The sequence below is a fragment of the Muntiacus reevesi genome, chromosome 5, assembly GCF_963930625.1.
Source record: "Muntiacus reevesi chromosome 5, mMunRee1.1, whole genome shotgun sequence".
Lineage (NCBI taxonomy): Eukaryota > Metazoa > Chordata > Mammalia > Artiodactyla > Cervidae > Muntiacus > Muntiacus reevesi.
Window position 1 is genome coordinate 73038203 of NC_089253.1, and position 14081 is coordinate 73052283.

At 38.9% G+C, this 14081-nt stretch overlaps 1 protein-coding gene across 1 annotated transcript in view; it reads right to left on the reverse strand.

Annotated features, from left to right (window-relative positions):
* Positions 1–14028, reverse strand: part of AIDA (axin interactor, dorsalization associated) — a 49599-nt gene extending 35571 nt beyond the window's left edge. Inside the window, exons 1-2 of the mRNA XM_065938385.1 lie at positions 13887–14028; positions 6193–6262 (exon numbers count right to left, since the gene is read on the reverse strand). Coding sequence (XP_065794457.1) covers positions 6193–6262; positions 13887–13996 — 180 coding nt within the window. The 5' untranslated portion in view covers positions 13997–14028. The remainder of the gene's footprint in view (positions 1–6192; positions 6263–13886) is intronic.
* Between the last annotated feature and the right edge of the window lie 53 nt (positions 14029–14081).

Below are 14081 nucleotides of genomic sequence, written 5' to 3' on the forward strand. Positions count from 1 at the left end.
GAAAATGTTGTCATTTTCAGAATACTGGCTGTTTTACTTTGCCATTAGCTAGGGGAATGGTTAACTCCAAAAGAGCTATTAAAGGAAAAAAGCAGTTAACAATTAAAGAGCTACAGTAATTTTGCCAAAACATATTAAGGAAAAAATAGTTTACAAAAATAGACAGAGTTAAAGGAGTATAGTCTCAATCCAGACTATTTTTTAGATTCAGACAGCCCTTCATCTCTCTTCTAGCTGGGGGGAGGCAGAGAAGAAAGCAAGCAAGGGAGGAGGCAGTGGAAAGGGAGACCTGTAAAATATAAAACAAGCATATAGTGCTGGAATTCTCATCACCACGAAATCTGATTCAAAACAGGGAAAAACTTTCTAAGCATCATGAGACAGGATGTTCTACTCTGTCCAGAAACTTACATGAGAAAATCTACTACACCAAAGTAGGGAATTTAATGGAATGAAAGCTTTTGGCAGCTAGTTTTTGGCAACTAAACCCAGTTGTTATAATGACAAAACTATTAAGAAATGAAATGAAAGCTAAGTCAACTGATCATGAGGGAGGATCAAATAAGAATTATAAACTTTCTTATTTTCCACCAGAAATCTTTGAGATTATGAATAGAAAATCCATATGAAGATTTTCTACCACAACTAATAAAGTTAAGAGAGATCAGTGGTGTGGCTTTAGAGTTCTTCACATTTAAAATAAATAACGAGAAGTATATAAGTTACTCTCTAAAAAAATGATTCCTCTCATCTTAAAATAATATAAATAAATAACAATAATCTAAGATCTAACAAAGCATTTATTTACCAAATAGTTTTGAAATATTACTGTGAGCCAACAGTAAAGTTTCATAAAGAAAGTACTTTAGAAATATGGTGGTTTTTACTTATCTTCAACAAAGGAGGCAAGGATATACAATGGAAAAAAGACAACCTCTTTAACAAGTGGTGCTGGGAAAACTGGTCAACCACTTGTAAAAGAATGAAACTAGAACACCTTCTAACACCATACACAAAAATAAACTCAAAATGGATTAAAGATCTAAATGTAAGACCAGAAACTATAAAACTCCTAGAGGAGAACATAGGCAAAACACTCTCTGACATAAATCACAGCAGGATCCTCTATGACCCACCTCCCAGAATACTGGAAATAAAAGCAAAAATAAACAAATGGGACCTAATGAAACTTAAAAGCTTTTGCACTACAAAGGAAACTATAAGCAAGGTGAAAAGACAGCCTTCAGATGGGAGAAAATAATAGCAAACGAAGAAACAGACAAAGGATTAATCTCAAAAATATACAAGCAGCTCCTGAAGCTCAATTCCAGAAAAATAAATGACCCAATCAAAAAATGGGCCAAAGAACTAAAAACACATTTCTCCAAAGAAGACATACAGATGGCTAACAAACACATGAAAAGATGCTCAACATCACTCATTATCAGAGACATGCAAATCAAAACCACAATGAGGTACCATTATATGCCAGTCAGGATGACTGCTTTCCAAAAGTCTACAAGCAGTAAATGCTGGAGAGGGTGTGGAGAAAAGGGAACCCTCTTACTCTGTTGGTGGGAATGCAAACTAGTACAGCCACTATGGAGAACAGTGTGGAGATTCCTTAAAAAACTGGAAACAGAACTGCCATATGACCCAGCAATACCACTTCTTGGCATACACATCGAGGAAACCAGATCTGAAAGAGACACGTGCACCCCAATGTTCATCACAGCACTGTTTATAATAGCCAGGACATGGAAGCAACCTAGATGCCCATCAGCAGACAAATGGATAAGGAAGCTGTGGTACATATACACCATGGAATATTACTCAGCCGTTAAAAGGAATTCATTTGGATCAGTTCTAATGAGATGGATGAAACTGGAGCCCATTATACAGAGTGAAGTAAGCCAGAAAGATAAAGACCAATACAGTATACTAACGCATATATATGGAATTTAAAAAGATGGTAACGATAACCCAATATGCAAAACAGAAAGAGACACAGAAGTACAGAACAGACTTTGGGACTCTGTGGGAGAAGGCAAGGGTGGGATGTTCTGAGAGAATAGCATAGAAACAAGTATACTATCAAGAGTGAAACAGATCACCAGCCCAGGTTGGATGCATGAGACAAGCGCTCAGGGCTGGTGCACTGGGAAGACCTAGAGGAACGGGATGGGGAGGGAGGCGGGAGGGGGGTTCAGGATGGGGAACACATGTAAATCCATGGCTGATTCATGTCAATGTATGGCAAAAACCACTACAATATTGTAAATTAATTAGCCTCCAACTAATAAAAATAAATGAAAAAAAAAAAAAAAGAAATATGGTGGTTTTTAAAAAAATCTTCTTTTAAAGTTCTACAAATTGTTGAATGGTTGGCATAATTCTAAAATCTGTCACTGCTACAAATACATTTAAAATAGTAAAAGCACAAAGAATACAATTCAAAATAGAAAACATACAGAATAGTTTTGCATAAACTAATGTAAAGAACATTGTCCGTTTTTCTCTTTTAAGGAAACACAATCGAGTTTCTTCTCCTTTGGCTTACATGCCAGGTCTGGCATTCAAGTAATTCTGCAGACCTAACAGTCGGTTTCAAAATTTCCCATAACATGTTCTTTAGACCCAATGAAATATTATAAAGAGAAGAGGAGGGAGGCTTCCAAAAGCAAACAAATTTAAGAAATACTCCATTACCCAACTCTTTAAATATCCAACATACACATTAGCATGTTAAAAGCCCTGAAAAGTCACAAGCTCTGTTGATATAACATCTATTAATTTTTCTGAGTCAATGTTCTCCAGATAATGTCTGGGAAATCTTTGTTTTCTAATCATTTATTAACTTGGAGTCTCTGACTTTTTCCTTCAGTTCAGTTAGTTCAGTCACTCAGTCGTGTCCAACTCTGCCATCTCATGGACTGCAGTATGCCAGGCTTCCCTGTTCATCACCAACTCCCGGAGCTTGCTCAAATTCAGGTCCAACAAGTCGGTGATGCCATCCAACCATCTCATCCTCTGTCATCCCCTTCTACTCCCACCTTCAATCTTTCCCAGCATCAGGGTCTATTCCAATGAGTCATTTCTTCACATCAGGTGGCCAAAGTATTGGAGTTTCAGCTTCAGCATCAGTTCTTCCAATGAATATTCAGGACTGATCTCCTTTAGGATGGACTGGTTGGATCTCCTTGCAATCCAAGGGATTCTCAAGAGTCTTCTCCAACACCACAGTTCAAAAGCATCAATTCTTCCGTGCTCAGTTTTCTTTATAGCACAACTCTCACATCCATACATGACTACTGGAAAAACCATACCTTTAACCAAATGGATATTTGTTGGCAAAGTAATGTCTCTGCTTTTTAACAGGCTGTCTAGGTTGGTCACAGCTTTTCTTCCAAGGAGCAAGTGTCTTTTCATTTCATGGCTGCAGTCACTATCTGCAGTGATTTGGGAGCCCAGGAAAAGAAAGTCTGTCACTGTTTCCACTGTTTCCTCATCTATTTGCCACGAGGTGATAGAACCGGATGCCCTGATTTTCATTTTTTGAATGTTGAGTTTTAAGCCAGTTTTTTCAATCTCCTCTTTCATTGTCATAAAGAGGCTCTTGAGTTCCTCTTCGCTTTCTGTCATAAGGGTGGTTGGTGTCATCCGCTTATCTGAGGTTATTGATATTTCCCCCGGCAATCTTGATTCCAGCTCATGCTTCATCCAGTCCAGCATTTCTCATGATGTATTCTACATATAAGTTAAACAAGCAGGGTGACAATATACAGCCTTTCCCAATTTGGAACCAGTCTGTTGTTCCATGTCCAGTTCTAACTGTTGCTTCTTGACCTGCATACAGATTTCTCAGGAGGCAGGTCAGGTGCTCTGGTATTCCCGTCTCTTTAAGAATGTTCCACAGTTGTGATCCACACAGTCACAACAAACTGTGGAACTTTTTCCTTACGTGACATTAAATAAAGCCTATATGCCAAAGTGATGTTTTTTGCCCACTGTGAATGTTTTATCTGTATTTGTGAGGAAAGTTAAATTTTTAAATGCCTTGATTTGCCTTGTATTCATAATGTAGTACAGAGTAATGGGGGATGGCGGCAGGTCTTTCTCCCAAGCCCAAGGAATAGGCAGGCAGGCACAAGCTCTCTCTGGAGACACAAATGGCAGCCACATATGCCTCCTAGGCAGGTTTTTAAATACTAAATACCTCAGAAATCAGGTCTCCAGAAAAGGAGGAGGAGCAGACTACCTCAAAGGCAGAGGTCATTGGAAGATTTGGAGATGGTTTTCAAGATCATTTAGGGTCATCTCATCCCTCACTTTGTACACAAGGGATTTAAGGCCCAGAGACAGAGCCAGGGTTCAAGACCAAGTCTTCTCACTTCAGATCTCAGGCTCATTTCTCTCGGTCTTGCTGCCTCCTGGGCCTCATGGAGGGGTGGATCTGTGTAAGCTGAAAAGAACGCAGCTGGGCACCTACTATAAACAGGTATAAGTTAAAGATTAAACAAACAGCATTATCAAACACCAGCTTAAGCCTCAGGAAGTTAAAGAAAATTAAGAAAAAGCTGATTTTGCCTCATTAGTCTAATCATCATCAAATGCCAAAGCTCATTTCTTGATAACATTTTAAAAAACTGTAGTATGTTTTAGGTCAAATCACTTTATATTTGAATTCATATTAGATCCTATACCTAAGCAGTAGATGTTGAAGATGAGGCATATAAGTAACTCGAGGCAAACAGGTGATTAAAACATGGCTGTCAAACTTTTTAATTTCCAAAGCTTTCATTTTGATTCCATATTCATGACATGCTTTGTTAGCTGTTAAAGTTACATATTCAGACAGTTAAGATTGTTTCAAAATGTAGATGTTTTAACCTTTGATTCTGTGATGTCAGCTGATCACATCCTAGTCATTCCTAGACAGATATCACAAATCTTGGACGTGATAAAGCATATAGTCCTTTTCCCTTTCCTTTTGCAAACCAAATATTTCCTCTGACCTAATTATTTTCCCGGGCTAAAATCCTAAGTTTCCTAAATCTATCATCAGTCAGTTCAGTCGCTCAGTCATGTCTGACTCTGCCATCCCAGGGACTGCAGCACACCAGGCCTCCCTGTCCATCACCAACTCCCGGAGTTTACTCAAACTCATGTCCATTGAGTTGGTGATGCCATCTATCTATCATCGATACTAGCAATTATTACGGAAAAAAGAAAACTACACTTTTAAATTTTAAAAGTGCTATTTCTTTTTTAAATACAAAATAAAGATATGTTAGATAATACAGACTCTAAACAGTTTTAAATGCAAACATATTAACCTGTGTAAGAAATATGACTGACCCTAATCTTTGGGAGTTTTTTCTTTTCAAACTCTTATAATGAAGAATCAAATGAGTATAAGCCTAAGAAGTGTTCAAAGAGTCATTCCCACTCTTTGTACAAAAAAAGGATAAAAGCAAATTAAGTTGCCATAGTTTTCACAATGTCTTTTCTTAATAAGAGGAAAACTGACATTAATTTTCTTCATTATCTAAGAGATTAAAATCTGACTTAACATTGGACCCCTTGAGCTAGGAGAAAATATGGATTGTCTCCTCCCATTTCTTCTTATTCTGTTAAAGCAAAGCTTCGTAAAATAACCCATTTTTCATAGTCTTCAGCAGTACAGGGAATCAACTCGACACATTAAAATTTTAATTCAAGGAGAAAGGACACTCTTGAAACATTTTGAAACTTTATGCATTTATTTTGTTGATGGACTCATGCCAAATTTTTGACTTGAACTAATTTTTTTCAGGGGTGGCTTGTTTGGTTTTTGTCTGTTTTGAGAGGAGGTGGAAAAAGAGTTAAGGGAGTTCAGAGTTAAGAGGTGGGATGCAATTACTCACAATCTCACTCCAGTTTCTGGTTCCCACTCCTCCCAACCAAAGAATGGATGGTCTCCACTAAAGTTAAAGTCTAAATGACTGAGAAAAGAAATTCATTAAGTGAGAAATTCACTGCATGGTAAATCATGTGGTATCTCTGATTACTTAATGACCAGCAAAGCATTATCAGTATCATTCTTTGTACTTAAGTATAATGGCTTTTGTTGTTTGTTTTTGCTTAATGGACTCAAAAGACAGACCCTTTTTCACTTGGAATCTGATGTATCTAGAGATTATTTTATGGTACCTTTTGTTCTTCTGTGAATTCAGAATTATTGTGTTGAGCTTGGGCCTCTTTTTGTAGGTGTCTCGCTAATCTGTAAGAAGAAACAAACATTCTTTAGAAGTGAAGGACAGCAAAGTATTTCAAGTACAAGGTAAAACAATTTAAATATTAAAAAAGTGAAGTACAATAACACTTTTCTTCGGTTTTCAAAGTATAAATCTACACTATCATTAGAATTTAACTTTGTGCAACAACGAAAATAAGATACAATATTTTTCAAACCATTTCACTGGGATAAATTTCAGCTTGAGACCATAAAAACAGAATCACAGAGCTGGAAAGAATTCCAAATAACATCTAATTCAACTTTCTTCAGTACACATGATTTTCTTCTACAATAAACCAATAGCAGCTGTCTAGATTCAGCTTAAACACTTCCAGTGAACACCAATAATAGTACTGACCGAAGATATTTTATCAGTTTATCATTAATTTGCTGATAAGACTAGTTCAAATTACAGCTGTAACAAAGTGATGATACTCTATCAAATTATACTTTTGAACATATCTTTCAAGGCAAACAAAGAAAATTCCCTACCGATCAGACACGGAAATCACTGTTTGCCCAGTTATCATCATACTTATAAACAGCAGCTAGCCTTGGATGAATTTTCAAGGATGGATCTGTGTTACAAGTCTAAGCTCAACAATAAAAATCCAGGACTATTTTTGAGACACCAAAAACCAAAGGAGTGATGCTTATAGCTAAACAATAAAAAGACAAAATAACTAAATTTAAAAATGAGTAAAGGACTTGACTGACATTTTTCTCCAAAGATATAAAAGTGACCAATAAGCACATGAATATAATATCATTAGTCATTAGAGAAATACAAATCAAAACCACAATGAGATACCACTTAACATCCACCAGGATGGGTATAACTTTTAAAAGAGGGGAGAAAACTTACAATGGGTGTTGGCAAGGATGTGGAAACTAGAATCCTCACACTGAAGTAAGGAAAAGTAAAATGGTACAGTCATTGTGGAAAACAATTTGGCAGCTCCTCAAAAAGTTAAACATAGAGTTAGCATATAACCCAGCAGTTTCAAAACCCTATGTATATTCCCAAGAGGACAGAAAACATGTTCACACACACACATAGTACATAAATGTTCACAGTAGCAGCATTATGCATGATAGCCAAAAAGTGAAAATACCCCAGATAAACAAAATGTGGTGCACACATTCAAAGGAATATTATTTGACCATAAAGAATAAAATACTAATACATGCTACAACATGGATGAACCTTAAAAACATTAAACTAAATGAAAGAAGTCAGACGTAAAAGATCATGTATTACCTGATTCCATTTACATGAAATATCCAGAATGGGTAAATCCATAGAGATATAAAGCAGATTAGTGGTTGTCAGGGGCTTGTGAAAGGAGAGAACTGAAGTGACCCATTTCAGGTAAAGGGTTTCTTATGAGGGTGATGGAAATGCTCTGGAATTAGATAGTGGTGATGCTGGCGTAACATTATGAATAGACTAAAATCTACCAAATTGTACAACCTCACAATGATAAATCTCATGTTATATGATATTTATTTTAATTTTTAAAATTTGCAGGGCAGCAGGGGGTAGGGGAACCAAAGAACCAAAAGGACTTTTTTGGTGAAACATTTTATAACTGGCTAAAGAAATTGAAACTACAATTCCCAAGCATACTACACTATCCCAGGTGGGGAACGGAGGCAGGGATACAAGAGGTGCATCTGCTGGATTTCCTACCAAGCCACAGCAAAAGAAGTTCACCATGTTTCCAAAAAGCCTTAGATGGAAGTTCTATTCTATGTAATCATATCTTTAAAGATCAGGCATAAAGTTCACTTGATGACTTCTATTCAGTCTATGAAAGGTTCGCATTCTTCTTATCATAATGCAAGAAACTCCTACATGAAATCATAACATTTACCAGGATAGTTCTACTATGTTACTTAAAATGTTTCCATCCATTTATTTCTTTTCCTCCCAAACTGGAAATCCCAGAATATTTTTCCTAAAATGTCATTCCTAGATGCACTCTTTGCAGATTTTAAGCAGGAGTAAGTATAGTTAGAAATAGTCAAAGCCATACTTGTCCCATACAAAGTTCAGTACAGTACTTCATTTACTTTCTAACTATTGATAGTCTACCATCTAAGTATAGTTCTCTTTAGGAATCACAGTCTACACTTAACAATGTCAACTGTACATCCCTGAATTCAGGCAAGCTACAGTGTGGCAGTTTCTTTATTTGACTAGTTCCACTTGCTTGGAGAATCCATGGACAGAGGAGCCTGGCGGGCTGCAGTCTATAGGGTCACCCAGAATCAGACACAACTGAAGCAACTTAGCACACACACACGCCCACACAACATGCCAATAGTGACTGTTAACCTAAGCAGGTCACTATCAGAAGAAAGACTATAGGAAATATTTGCAAATCATATATCCTATCTGATGAAGGACTTATATCCAGAATATACCAAAAAACCCTTCTAACTCAATAGGGAAAAGACAACTCAATTGAAAAACAGGCAAAAGGTTTGAAGACATGTTACAAACAAGATTTACAAGGAAAATAAGCATCAAAGAAAAGATGCTCAGTGTCATTAGTTGTAAGAAAAGGCAAATTAAAACCAGGGAAATACACTATATACCCTCTAGAATGGCTATAATCAGAGAGACACATGGTAACAAATGCTGCCAAAGTGGATAAACAGGAACTCTCATATATTGTAGGTAGAAATGTAAAATGGTACACCCAGTCTGATCAACCATTTGGCAGTTTCCTTTTAAAAATTAGACATAAATTTACCATATGAGCCAGCAATTCCATTCCGTGGTTTCTACCTAAGAATGAAAATACAGGTGCACACAAGGGCTTGCATGTAAATGTTCACAGCGGTATTAAAAACTAGAAAGAATTCAAATGTCCATCAATTAGTGAATGGATACACAAAATATGGTATATCCATACAATGCAATGTTACTCATCAGTAACAAGGAACAAAAGACTGATCCATGCAACAGCATGGATGAAACTCAAACAGGATGCTAAATGAAAGAAGCCACATACAGACCATAAGATTCAATTTACATAAAATGTTCAGAAAAGATCATTTCATCTTTAGAGACAGAATGTAAATTAACAGTTGCCTGGGACTAAAGCAGGAATATGGAATGACTGCAAATATGCAGAGATCTTTGTGGGGTGATGGAAATGCTGTAAAACTTGATTGTAGTGATGGTTGTGCAACTTGGTAAATTTACTAAAAATTCACTGAATTGTAAAATGGTGAATTTCACTGTAGATTATTAAATCTCAATAGTTATTTTTAAAAACTTTTTTAAAAACCTAGACAAAAAAGCCAAACCCATAAACGACTACACCATTTTAAGACAAAATGAGACATAAATCTGTCCATTGAGGAAAAACCCACATGCTCTAGGTATCAGAAGAGCAGGTAAGAGTTGACATTCTATTAGTAAAGGAGAGAAACCTGCCAACTGTCCTTCTCTAGAGAATAACCTCAGTTTACAAGGGTGCCCACAGTTAATACAGGACTATCCTCAAGGGGAAGTTTTAAATATACTTAAAAGAACATAAACAAGTGACCTACAGAAGTCCCACAGCTATCTACGACAGCTCTTCTCAAACTGTCTAGAGTGAAGGATGAGCTTTTTGCTCCCAATCTGTTCTAGCCTAATGCTTTTGTAAAATAAAATAAAAACTATCATGAAGATGTCAAATTGCAATAAAGTTCCTAAATCTTAAATCCCAATTTCTTTACTTATCTCACTGCATACCAGTAACAGTTTGCAGGCCAGCAAAGATCTGGGACCACACCTTGAGAGGCACTGATATCAGACATAGTAAAGACGATTAATAGGTATCCAATCTTCAAACTCACCCATTCATTTAACAAATATCTATTGAACATCCATGTGCTGGATCAATACCTTAAGACTGATTCTATGAAATAGGGAAAAGAGAGTCCATGCCACTCTACCCTAAGTTAGGGGGCAGGTGCCCACCCCCAGGCTGCTGAGAGAGGTAACCTGCTAGATAAGAGTTGTTTTTAATTGACCATGTATATTTAGGAGAGCAATTTTAGTTTCGACATAATTTGTTTAGATTTTCCAATAGTATCGTGGCATCAACTCCTTAACGCTTCTATGGCATACTCCTGAATCAAGCCATTCACTAGAATACAACAATTACATAATATCTAGATAAGAGAAGGAAATGGCAACCCACTCCAGTATTCTTGCCTGGAGAATTCCATGCACAGAGGAGCCTGGTGGGGTACAGTCCATGGGCTCGCAATGAGTTGGTCACCACCGAGCGACTAACACCCACACACACACCAGCCCACCACTACTCTGGCCACTAAACATACAGTAGATGACAAAACAGACAGCTCCCCGTTTTGTGTCCTCAAAGAGCTGACATTCAAGTGGAGAGGGAGATGACAAACCAAATGAATACAGAAAGTACATTGTATTTTAAATGGTGGTAAACACTATGGAAGAAAACCAAGATTAGGGGGTTGGATGTGCAAGAATGAGGTGAGAGGGAGTGAGATAGCAGACTTAACCGAGCAATTTTTATTTAATTAATTTCTATTGGAGTATACTTGCTTTACAATGTTATGCTAGTTTATGCTGTAGCAAAGCCAATCAGCTGTATGTTTACACATATCCCCTCTTTTTTGGATTTCCTTCCCACTCAGGTCACCGCAGAGCACTGAGCAGAATTCCCCGTGCCCCACAGTAGGTTCTCATTAGCTGTCTATTTTACACACAGCATTAACAGTGTACACAAGTCGATCTCAGGCTCCCCATTCAGCCCACCCACCCCCCTTTAACCTGGCAGTTTTAAATAGGGTGGCCAGAGAGGGTCTCACAGGGAAGAAAATATTTGGACAAAGACCTGAAGGAGGCGATCCAGCAACCCAGACAACAGGGAGTGTTCCAGAAAAAGGACAAATGGCCTAAGGCAGAGGCAGGCTTCAGGAAACAGCAAGGAAGAGTGGTAGCACTTACTCTTTTCTTATTCCTGTGACAGAAATACCATTTGTTCTAAAATCCTCCATTAGACTCAGTACTATGAGGGTGAAGATCAAATGTTATTCATGTCTATATGCTTAGCTCTCACTTGCTGACTGAACAGCTGATGAAACTGTTCAAGCTATGATATTCTTACCTTGCAATAAGTACAAACATGCTTATTTCCTCCCTCAACATCAACATCCCATGAACACACTCCTGTATGTTGTAGGGTTGTAAAAGCACTGCTGGCTTCCTCATCAGAAAGGCCAGTTCTCCCAGAGGCCTCCTCCTCCTCTCAGTATCTAATCAGTGGCCAAATCCTGTCCATTCTTCTTCACATCACTTAGTGGCTCCCAAATCTCTTTTTTGGCAGTTTTTCTCACAGATAATTCAAATAAAACAGACATCTGGCCTCAAATTTGTGAGTATATTAATTTTAAATTCAACTTCATTTTATATGTAGCCTGTATGTTTACAAAGTTTAAGCCAATCACGACACATTTCTATTCAAATTTGACATTGGTGGTTTTTATAATAATTTGAGAATTACTCTGAATCATGATGCTCAACGTTAGTAACTGAGGTTCAACAATAGATTTGTCTGTGCCTATTACTCTCTTACTGAGATGTTTTTAGAAATTCCAGCTAAACAGCTTGCATATTCAATTTTCCCTTGTAACTTCAATTGGACATGGTATTCTTCACTTTCCATTGTAAGGTCTGCTGCTGAGAGCCAACAGCTGCAAGGTCCCACCATCACAAGTGAAAGGCAGCTTTAGATTTCAGACTATGCAAGTTCAGTTAACATAGAATGAGGATGCCCAGTGCTCACTAACTGGCTACAGAATGGAAGGATACATTCTCTGGTAATGAAGGAAGTCTCCTAATGTGTCCAATTCACTTACACAATGTATCAAGACATTTGTGTTTAACAAAATGTCTTAAACCCTACACAGTACAGCAAACAGGATTTGAAATTTAAAAAAAAAAAAAAAATCCCAGACTTCAGTAATATAGTTGTGTGACTCCAGGTAATCTTATTAACCTGAGCTTCAGTTTCCTCACTTGTAAAATGAGAATAATAATATTCTTACTGAGCAGTTGCAAGAGTAAGTGAAATTAAGTGAAAATGCAAAACAAAAGCCAGAAGTTATCGCACATGGCAAAATGGCCCAAAGCACGGTGGTTTTCAGGGCTTTTGAAAAAATGGTAAGCAATTCAAAGTCAGTAAGGTGAGATAGAAAACATCCATGCAGGGTTTCTCTGGCGGTCCAGTGGCTAAAACTTCCACCTTCCAATACAGGTGGTGTGGGTTCAATCCCTGATTGGGGAGCTGGACTCCAACATGCCTGGCAGCCAAGAAATCAAAACAGAAGCAATATTTTAACAAATTCAATAAAGATTTTCAAATCGGTTCACATTAAGAAAAAAAATCTTTAAAAACATCTACGCATTTAAATTACCTTAATGGTCAGATAAAAACAAGTAACCATTGTAGAAGAATACAGGATTTAGATCTTTCAAGGACCAATCGTGTATTCTTTCCAACAAACGTTTGAGAGGAAAAAAAAATGTTTTACTAACACATGGTTTCAAACAATTACTTTAAACCAAGAGGTAATTAATGTCAATAGTTTGCAAACAATAGCATTTTAGCAGGCAGTTCAGTAAAACGTGCAAGAAACCAAGCAAGCTTTTATATATACGCAAACCTGGCCTTATAATTTTAAAAACATCCCTGAAGTTTTGGGAGGAAACCAGAAAAGGAAAGAAACTGGACTTGGGTAGATCAAAGAACCTGGTGCTCACTTGTACCCGGCGGCTATACATTATACACAGGAAAAGGAGGAGGGACCCGAGGAGAGTGGTGGCTCCTGTGCCTGGTCTATTAATTCACATTTTGCTCTCTTCTGTTCACATCCTGCGCGGACTCCACCCAGAGCAACCGAGCGAGGGGCGGGTGGGACTCACCCAGCCTAGCAAATAACAGTCCTAGAAACCGAAACGGATTCGAGGTGAATTGGGAAAACAAGGCTCCCCAGAAAGAGGGGTGGAGAAGGGGCGTGAGAGGGGACCTTTCTTTTGGCTTGATGAGACCTCCGGTCTCGCTGCTTCCCGAGGGCACCCCTCCCCTCAATCGCCACCCGTTCCCTCCAGTCCTACGCAGGGCTGGAGGAAGGCACGGTCCACTGAGCAAGGCCACTCATCCCTGGAACGTGGGCGGAGAACCCAGAAGTATTCCTAAGAGATTCTAAAAGAGAAACTGAGGGGCGGCAACGTGAGAGAGGCGGAGGAGAGGGGAAAAGGAAACTGAATGCGGAGCGGGGGATCCGGGAGTCGGTGGCAAGGAACTCAGTAGTAGCCTGAATGGGCTGGCGCCCCGGGAAAGAAGTGCTACCTGTTGCATTGGAACTGGCCCGGCGGAGGGCGAAAAACCCCAGAGAGCGGACCGTTGTCTCCGGGGCCAGTGAGATCTCAACCCCAGTGCCTGCGGGGCCCCACCCTGAGAAGCCTTGGCTACAGATACACTGATGAGAGACACCGACAGAAAGAAGGGGGGAGGCGGCCGACTGGAGCCGGTCTGGCCCGCTCCCGCGGTTAGTCACTCACATCTGATACTCGTCTATCGCCTCCACCAGCTGGCCCCAAGAGTCGAAGTCGGCGCCTCTCCTAAAACTGGCGCCCCAGCGCTGCAGCAGACTTCGGGTCACCTCCGACATGGCCGGTCCCCACCCCGTCCCCTCCCGCCCCTACCCCCAGGAAAGGCCGGGCTCTAGGGCGCCATCCTCCCCGGGCCTGGCCCCG